This window comes from Triticum aestivum, chromosome 7D, assembly GCF_018294505.1.
Source record: "Triticum aestivum cultivar Chinese Spring chromosome 7D, IWGSC CS RefSeq v2.1, whole genome shotgun sequence".
Classification (NCBI taxonomy): Eukaryota; Viridiplantae; Streptophyta; class Magnoliopsida; order Poales; family Poaceae; genus Triticum; species Triticum aestivum.
The window spans coordinates 506,576,584-506,586,553 of record NC_057814.1 but is presented as its reverse complement, the minus strand read 5'-3'; the positions used below and the strand labels follow the sequence as shown (position 1 = coordinate 506,586,553).

At 50.3% G+C, this 9,970-nt stretch overlaps 2 protein-coding genes across 2 annotated transcripts; one reads left to right on the top strand and one right to left on the bottom strand.

Moving 5' to 3' along the window:
* Nucleotides 1-5,081: 5,081 nt before the first annotated feature.
* LOC123166769 (peroxiredoxin-2E-1, chloroplastic) lies at nt 5,082-6,236 on the top strand. The gene has a single exon (XM_044584567.1). The coding sequence runs from the start codon at nt 5,212-5,214 to the stop codon at nt 5,902-5,904; it is 693 nt and encodes a 230-aa protein (XP_044440502.1). The 5' UTR covers nt 5,082-5,211; the 3' UTR covers nt 5,905-6,236.
* A 1,613-nt stretch (nt 6,237-7,849) lies between these two features.
* Nucleotides 7,850-9,219, bottom strand: LOC123166047 (BTB/POZ and MATH domain-containing protein 1). The gene has a single exon (XM_044583807.1). The coding sequence runs from the start codon at nt 9,154-9,156 to the stop codon at nt 8,068-8,070; it is 1,089 nt and encodes a 362-aa protein (XP_044439742.1). The 5' UTR covers nt 9,157-9,219; the 3' UTR covers nt 7,850-8,067.
* Nucleotides 9,220-9,970: the final 751 nt, after the last annotated feature.

Here is a 9,970-nt window from a genome sequence, read left to right as displayed (position 1 = left end):
TTCCTCTTCTTTCCCCCTTCTCCTAATCCAACAAGGAAGGGAGGGAGTCCTACTCCCGGTGGGAGTAGGACTCCTCCTGGCGCGCCTCCTCCTGGCCGTCCGCACCTTCCCCCTTGCTCCTTTATATACGGGGGCAGGGGGCACCCTAGAGACACAACAATTGATTTGATCTTTTAGCCGTGTGCGGTGCCCCCTCCACCATAGTCCACCTCGATAATACTGTAGCGGTGCTTAGGCGAAGCCCTGCGTCGGTAGAACATCATCATCGTCACCACGCCGTCCTGCTGATGAAACTCTCCCTCAACACTCGGCTGGATCGGAGTTCAAGGGACGTCATCGGGCTGAACGTGTGCTGAACTCGGAGGTGCCGTGCGTTCGGTACTTGATCGGTCGGATCGTGAAGACATACGACTACATCAACCGCGCTGTGCTAACGCTTCCGCTTTTTCGGTCTACGAGGGTACGTGGACAACACTCTCCCCTCTCGTTGCTATGCATCACCATGATCTTGCGTGTGCGTAGGATTTTTTTTGAAATTACTACGTTCCCCAACACTCGGTCATGTCTACATAGTTCTCGAACCCGTAGGGTCCGCACGCTTAACGTTTGATGACGATTTGTATTATGAGTTATGTGTTTTGATGACCGAAGTTTGTTCGGAGTCCCGGATGGGATCACGGACGTGACGAAGAGTCTCGAAATGGCCGAGACATAAAGATTGATATATTGGACCATGTTATTTGGATACCGGAAGTGTTCCGGATAAAAACGGAGTGCGGAGGGGTTACCGGAACCCCCCGGGGAAGCAATGGGCCATCATGGGCCATAGGGGAGAGAGAGGACAGCCCACATAGGGGAGGCATGCGCCCCCCCATGGGGAGTCCGAATAGGACTAGGGGAGGGGGCGCGGCCCCCCTTTCCCTTTCCCTCTCCCTCTCCCTCTCCCTTCCTTCCCCCTTCCACCAAGTGGAATCCTACTAGGACTTGGAGTCCTAGTAGGACTCCCTCTCCTTGGGCGCGCCCCTAGGGCCGGCCGGCCTCCCCCTCCCTCCTTTATATATGGGGGCAGGGGGGCACCCTAGAACACACAAGTTGGTCTTTTAGCCGTGTGCGATGCCCCCCTCCACAATTACACACCTCGGTCATATCGCCATAGTGCTTAGGCGAAGCCCTGCACCGGTAACATCATCATCACCGTCGCCATGCCGTTGTGCTGACGGAACTATCCCTCGGCCTCAACTGGATCAAGAGTATGAGGGACGTCATCGAGCTGAACGTGTGCTGAACGAGGAGGTGCCGTACATTCCGTACTTGGATCGGTTGGATCGCGAAGAAGTTCGACTACATCAACCGCGTTACTAAACGCTTCCGCTTTCAGTCTACGAGGGTATGTGGACACACTCTCCCCTCTCGTTGCTATGCATCTTCTAGATAGATCTTGCGTGATCGTAGGATTTTTTTTGAAATTACTGCGTTCCCCAACACATCTACCAATCATTCTGAAATAATCTCATTATTTGAAGCAACATGCGAATGTGTATGGCTTCGCAGAATGATAAACCACATACAACAGCCATGTGGAATTGGTTCGATAGAATCACCAACCATTATCTATGAAGATAATGCGTCTTGTGTTGCACAGATGCAAACATGATACATCAAGAGTAATATCACTAAGCATATTTCTCCTAAGTGGTTTTCCCCCATGATCTTCCGCAAAGCGGGGAAATAAATGTCTTGCAAATTAAAACATGCGAAGATCTTGCTGATTTATTTACCAAGTCTCTACCAAATTCTACATTCCAGAAATATGTTCATGGAATTGGTATGCGATGACTTCGGGACTTGCAAGCGTCAGGGGGAGTCGCTTCTTGAGATATCCTTGTTCAAACATCACATTACGCGGTTTCTCTCTGTGAGTTTGTATTTCAGGTTCTCATCAAAGATTTTTGTGAAGAACTTTTGGAGAAGAATTTTTTGAGATAATAGAGCTATCCGCACAATCATGAGATGATACTACATGAGCTACCCGGACAATCATGAGATGATACTACATGATCTACCCGGACAATCATGAGATGATACTACATGGTCAAGCGTAGATTAAGGGGAGTGTTAAGATTAACTATAATTAGGGAAAATCTCCCCTTGCCCGTACAGGCCGTTGCGATCTCTCCCGCAACGGACGCCTCTGCCCCTCATCTCCCTGGAACCGACGTCTCCTCGTTGGATCGCCGTGTCCTTCCAGATTGTATATAAGGGTCATGTAACCATCGATCGAGGACAGGCATTTCCATTGTTACTTCGAACACTGTTCAAGGAGGAGCACTTGCAAGTTGCAGCAGATAGATGCCTTTACTATTTTTTCCTACTTATAAAGGTTGGAGTTGGTGATGAGTTCACATGTGGGACCAACAATCATTGCAATAAACAAATACACCCCTCCTTTCATTCACATGTGGAAGTAACAAACTTCCAAGAGACATAAACAATTGTATTTTACCCATGTGTGGGACCTAACACAAACAAACAAATAATCTACTACTTTAATGGGAAGCCAACGCTCAGATAGAAGACACAAATAACAATTGCAAACAATATGACTCCCAACTTAAGATCATCATTTTAGTTTTAGTTTCTCTCCTAACAAAAATTCCAAGTTCTATATCATACCATAGGAGATTGAACAAACTGTAATGCCCATTCTCCCATGTTTCTAAATTAAAAATGTTGTCTCACTATATATCTTTCAAAGGACCTACTACGGTCACATCAAATTCTTCAATACCTACCTCATCCCTCTTACTGTATTTTTGCTCTCTTCAATCGTGAATCGTGCAAGATATATACTACCATCTTTTGATCATCTTCTAAGTCGGTGGTGGCCTAACGTCTCTCCTTTTTAATAGCTCCGTAGCAACACACGGGCACTGTGCTAGTGATGGTAAAAATCCCTGCTTTGAGCACCAATCCAAGTGACGCTGGGGTAGGCTACCCGGACCTTGCTGGTGTCCTCATCAAGCTCTCCCTAGCTGGACCTGAATCAAGGCCGCTGGGAATCCCCCGTCCCCCCTACCTACCCCCTGGTGCTTCGATCAAGAAAACATCCTCCCTTAGCCCATCTACGCCACTGGAGCTGCTGCACTCTCCTACTCCACCCCCGATGAAGAAGCTCAAAATCAAGGTCGTGATAGGTGTTGAAGCTGCACTAGAGCAAGGCGTGGCATTGGGGGGGGCATCCCCTTTTCTCCCAGCTTAGGAAATGTAGCTTATGTTCTCATTTTAGTAGCACTTAATTGGAGCTTAAAAAGGCGGGAAATTTATCCCTGGTCTGTGTAATAAACGTAAACAAAATTTGTTTTTTCCTAGACAAAATTTGTTTTTTCTGCTTTCACTTTCGGAAAACAGGGGGGACTTTCTGGGCTCTCCGGATGCTCTAAAAAGTAAATATATTCCAATTTGGTGTCAACGAAAGAGCCTGTGAGGGTACGTGTTGCCCGATCTACAGGTCTTCTTCTGATCATGCAGCTGGTTGGCTATTAATGTGAGTGACGACTTTGACCTCTTCATTCGTTTTGTTCTACGGCAAAGTTCGGTTTCTACAACCTTCTGGATTGATGGTGAACGATTGCAAACCTGCGTTATCTCGACCAACGTTTCTTCAACGGCTAATGTATCACGGTCTTCAAAGGCTTTGTATGGTGATGACGTCTGCAGATGTCCATATCCCTTACTACTTGTTGAATGTACTTTTAAGCTTCAGCAGACGATGAGCAAACAAAGGCAGAAGACAATTTTTGTCTTATGTTGTCCATTGATTGTATTGTCCACTATTTTACTTGACAGATCAAATATGATATGCTCTTTGGGTGTCTTTTCTTAGAAAAAGGGACATTCCATCATTTATAGTGTTACTAGAAGTTGAGAGGACAAAGTCACTTTTAGGCCTCGAATGCGAACCACATTGTGAGCCCGACGTGTGCAAATCAGGCCGGTCTCAAATTGAGGGACAAAGTAGGGGAGTCGAGACGTCCACCATGTTGGCATGACAGCTTGGCCCCACCTCACTTTTTAATCATCCTTCCTCACTCTCATACAATCCACTTCCCTGCCAAAACCCTAGTCGTCGCCCCGCCATGATGGGCAACCAGATAATGTGGTAACTTGGCGGCTACTGGTCCGATGTGCCATCGCTGGTGAGATTCGATGGAAGCTCGAGCCCAATCCACACCATCATGGAGACACATCGCCATCATGTGCTCGCTTGACGAGCCTTGATATCACGCTTGCGCCGGCCGTCTTCAAGGAGGAGCTCATTGATGGCATTGACGTTGGTTGGACGAAGCTCAAACGGGAAAGGGACCCGCCGCTATGGTCCTCGAAGATTGCAGGTGGCGCCGTTGCACGATCTCACAGACCCAGTGCTCACACAACCTGGGTGCTGAACCGGTCGAAGACGACCAAGGAGTCTGACGCCCGCTGCCAGCACGGAGACACATCGCCGCCACATGCTCTCGCCCGCCCGCGGAGCCTCGACGCTGCGCTTCGCCGCCCCCTTGTCTTCCACCGCGCAATCCGGCAAGGAGGAGCCCACCGACAAGGAAGACGACGACATCGACATCAACTGGTCGGAGGTTGGGTGGGAGTAGGACCCGTCGCTCCGAGCCCCGATGACGAAATCCGAGTTCGAGCAACAAATCTGACTAGCGCTTCAAAACTCGGTGCTCGACCAAGCCCGCAGCAAGCATTGTCCCCGTCGCCTCATCCATATCGGACACCCCATCAAGCAAGAGCAAGAACGGGTGCGTTCCCCTACAACCTTCCCCTCCTCTGGGCGTCCACCTGATGTTTGCCATTCGAAATGCCTTCACCCCGTCTTTGTACAAATTCACGAAATAAGCTCTACAATTTTGAACAAACAATCCTGACCCTCCATATTTTGTCTAGTATTTATATTGTTTTTGTTAATAAAAATAGAAAAGGACAGATGAACATTCTCAAAGAGAAGTAGCTCTTGCCCAGCCCAAGCAACGCAAAAGGCAAAAGCCACCTCCCGCCGCCCTGCTTTCTCCACCCATCCCCACCCCCACATAGGGCCAGCTCCCGCCGCTCGGAGTCGGGATCACGCTCCCCAAATCCCCCACCCTAGCCTCGCTCGCCCCGAAGTCAAACAACAGACAGCGCATTTCCTCGAACACCTAGCCTCCCTCCATGGCCACCTCCGCCCTCGCCACCCTCTCGGCCACCGCCGCCGCCGCGGGGGCCAGGCGCGTCCTCCTCTCGCGCGGCCCCGCCTCCTCCCTCTCTTTCGCCTCCCGCCGCCTCGCGCCCGCGGGGCCCCTCCGCGCCGGGCCCCTGCCCCGCGCGGCGACGCGGGTCCTCTCCGCGACCGCGTCCCCGGCCGCCACAACCACCATCGCGGTCGGCGACCGGCTCCCCGACGCGACGCTCTCCTACTTCGACGCCCCCGACGGCGAGCTGAAGATGGTGACGGTCCGCGACCTCACCGCGGGCAAGAAGGTGGTCCTGTTCGCGGTCCCGGGCGCGTTCACGCCCACCTGCACCCAGAAGCACCTCCCGGGGTTCGTGGCCAGGGCCGGGGAGCTGCGCGCCAAGGGGGTGGACACCGTGGCCTGCGTCTCCGTCAACGACGCCTTCGTGATGCGCGCGTGGAAGGAGAGCCTCGGCGTCGGCGACGAGGTGCTGCTGCTGTCGGACGGCAACGGGGAGCTGACGCGCGCCATGGGCGTGGAGCTGGACCTGTCGGACAAGCCGGTGGGGCTCGGCGTCCGGTCGCGCCGCTACGCGCTGCTGGCCGACGACGGCGTGGTCAAGGTGCTCAACCTCGAGGAGGGCGGCGCCTTCACCAACAGCAGCGCTGAGGACATGCTCAAGGCGCTCTGAGGCCTGAACCGCGACCCTCTCCGCTCGCGCCACGGCTATCGTCGTGACGTCGTCAGCTCGGTTCGTCCTCTGTTTTACTGAAGGCCTTTTTTTGCTTCGTTTTTCCTGAATAATAATAATAATCGGTGCGGCAGCGGCGGCCTGGTCTGTGTTTGCTGCTGCTGCTGTCACCTTGATGTGCGGTGGCGAGTACTGAGTAGTGCAACGTAGCTTTGTGAAGTTTGTGGAGAACTATGAGTCGTGGCCGTGTCCTGGTTTGCAACCTGGCATGGCATGGAATATCAACTTTTGCTTGCTGTTTGCGTCGTATCATAATGATTCGTATTCATACACATCCGTGTCGTGATGTTACGGCTGGAGTGGAGTACCGTGGCTCCGTTTATGCAGGAACATTAAGGCTGTGATGCGCACCAGCGTTGGTAACAGGTTGTGAATTTGTGCTGATTACTATGTTAATGGGACATGTAGTAGTTCCTTCAGCATGATCCAATAAAGAATTTCATCAGTTTTTCCATGAAGCTACAGCCAGCGTCACGGTGAAGATTCAGCAAGCCAGGAGCCATCTGCCTCTTGGCATGAACAAAGGATCTTCCTGTTCTTTTCAAACCTTATTAAATTTCGACAGTGCGTTCTTTTATAGTATATATATATATATATATATATAACTCGACTAGAGAAGCAGAGATCGAGAAGCCCAATGCTGATGCTGAGTGGCCGAACAAACAACCTGAAACAGCAGGTACACATACGAGCGTCCAACATAAACACACTAAAGCTGAGATGGAAACACGTAGTTTTGTCTAAAGAACAACAGAACGCCCCTGAAGATGGTGACTTACAGAGGATCCTTAGTTTGACTGTTCGCGCAAAAAATCAATCTTTTCTTTCAAGAAATGAGTACTACTCCCTCCTTTCCGGTTTATAGGGCTTATCTCAAAATTTTAGTTTTTCCATTTTATAAGGCTCAATTTGGTTGTTCCCCGTCACATGTTCAGATTCCAAAGTGCATTAAATCATTGCATGCAAGTATTAAGAGAAAATTGACCAATGCAATTAGGTGCTTTTGTAAACTACAAAAAATATTCCACCATTCACCATCTACCTTGGTGAGATTTTTGAATTGAGCCCTATAAACCGGAAAGGAGGGAGTACTTCCTCCGTCCGGAAATACTTGTCCTAAAAATGGTTGTATCTAGACTAATATAAGATCTTTTAGATCGCTAAAAGAGAGAATAGTATTTTTTGTATTGACCAACTAAACAAAGTGTGTCAGCTCCGACAAACCAGAAAAACATATTCGTCGAACAAAAAAATCGATTGTCAACCAAAAAAATATGAACAAAAACACGCATGGACTTGCTGCACGAACATAACTTTCTATGGATCACAATTAACCCAAGGGTGCTGAGCGAACAGCAACCAGCACCATACAAAAGATGAATAAACAGAGGAAATATACAAGCAGCCATGCAGTGCTCTCGGCAATTTCACAGAGCAAGACAGGCGCTCAGCGAAATTTCAGAGACCAGCAAATTTGAGCCACACAACTTGTGACCTGACTGTTCATCAAATTACTACATGTATTTCATTCTTTCCTTCTATGTACTTGTCCCTTAATGCTGTCAACAGTTCTCTAGCTACTACTGTATGTACTTGACCGGAGATAAAGCAAGAATTATCTTGCATTACTCATCCAAAGCATACCATGCAAAATGTAATGAACTATCTGCCTGATAGCGAAGTCATTCCAAATTAACGGACTAGGTTATAGAAAAGCACTGGTCAGGCTTTTGCACGAACCAAGCATAGATGCAGCTATAGAAAGCAGAGAGTAGCATTGTTGACGCTGAGCAGTGAGCATTATAATACTAAAAATGACTTGTATGTAAAAAAGATGGCCTAGCAAATTTGCATGCCAACCGGAGATTCAACCAACCAAGCTAGCTGAGTAGAGCAAAGATATTCATGACTAACTGACAGAGTTTTAGAGATACAATCAGCTAACAGAACAGACAAAATGAGACTACTTTAGATCATCCCTAGAATAGATGCAGCCTTACCTGATAGCCTAAGTCTAGATAACAAGAACTGCCATTGCTAAAACTACGTGATGACAGAAATCCTGGGAACACCAACCACCATTCGTAGAACACTAGGTAAGCATCACGGAACCAAGGCGCTGAGCATAGAGATCAACTCCTTCATGATAGCGGGGCAGCTTTGGCTCAGATGCTCAAAGCCGTCACTGGCCATGGCTGCCTTCAGATTCGCCTGAGAGCTGAGAAAATCAAAGCATGCCTTCTTCAGGCCACTGCAATGGTGTTGCTCAGCCAACACCAAGATTGTCGCCACAGTGCTCACTTGGATGCACCTGCAAAGTTTGTCTTCGCAGATCAGCTTTAGCCTGTCCAGGTTATACTTGTCGGCTGCGACAAGCAGATGTTGAGACATGGCGTCTTCCCCTGCTTCTTCCCTCTTCGTCTCCGGCAAGGTGTCGGTGTACACAAAATAGAGCAATGCCTTGAACACCTTCGCATCCATGTCGTCTATTTTGACGACAGCCGTTGTGTCGACGCTCTCCTTCATCTCGCCAAAGAGCTCCGCACTGAACACCGGCGACCGGGCCGCGATCAGGCAGCGGTGCGCGGCGAAGGTCTCGCCTCCGGCCTCGAACACCACGTCGGCCCCCTTCTCTGCGAGAAGAAGGTTGCCCAGGTGCAGGTGAAGGTCGGACGGCGGCACGGTGACGAATGCCGGAGGGGCGGGCTCAGGCGTCTCGACGGCGCGGAAGTCGCTGACGACGATGAGGTCGCACCGGACGGCGAAGGAGTCCGCCCTGAGATGCTTCGATTTCTCCAGGGCCTCCGCTCGGATGAACTTGGAGTTCCCCCAGCTCGCCAGGCCGGCGAAGTTGTTCAGCGGCTCCGCCGCCAGCGGCAGCGCCTGATTCTCCGCCTCGCCGGCGAAGCGGAACTGGTGCTGCGCCCTCAGCGTCCTGGAGGTGTTTTCGGCGAGGATGAGGCGGAGGGATATGTAGCCCGCGTTCTCCGCCTGGTCGCCATTGGGGTAGTAGAGGACGAGCCAGCGGTGGCCTCCCACGGTGAAAGGGCAGGACTTGAGGGGCTCGCCTGTGGGGATGCCCTTGGTGCGCGAGTAGAGGTCGATCGTGAAGTGGTGGGATCCGGTCGCCGTGTCGGCGACAAGGGCGGAGGCGGACAGCGATGGCTTGCCGCCGGCAGCGGTTGACGACATGGCGAGTGGGGGATTTGGGGTTCCGCCGCTCTGGTGCGGTAGGGTTCAGGGCAGGGAGGCAATATAAATCGCTCGTGCGAAACGCAAGTACAAGTCGGTTACTGGGTCGGCCCACGTAACAACTTTTTTTTAGGTTCACTTGACAACTTTGACCGCGTCATTCATACCCCTCGTACGGAAAATGTTCCTTGGACTAACCGGGTAGCAAAAAGAGTAGAAAATGCAGGAAAAAAAGTAATTTTTGCAAACAACTATAGATACTGGAAAATGAACACCAATATGCAGTGATAGAAGCCACACTCGGGCATCTACATTTTTTTTTTGCAGGGGAAAACCATTTCAATTAATCAACCTTGGCCTTACGATTGCTTGAAATGATAGTACTAATCTTCTGTGGGGAGTTTGCTAACCAACAAGCAGTGCGTTGGTGACTACGACCAAGAGCTGCCATAGCATGAGCAGCATTATTTTGTGATCTACAGATTTTTTGGAAGTGTACAGGTCGTTCCTTCGACATCTCGGCAATCTCAGCCACCTGATACATGTTATTAGAGTGATCTGTAAGGCTAGAGTTGAGCAGCTTGATGATTTCGGAGCAATCCATTTCCATCTGAAGCGGTAGTTGAGTCCAGTGCAACGCTAGTCGTAGGCCCTCATCGCACGCCGCAAGCTTAGCCTCAAGAGCACCCGAGCAGTTCACGAGCGTCCTTTATGGTCTCTGAGTATCATTCCAGCGTCCGCCGTTTCGTCTGCTTGAACGAAAGATCTGTCGATGTTGAAGCACGCAAAACGGACATAATATTTTTGTGCGGAC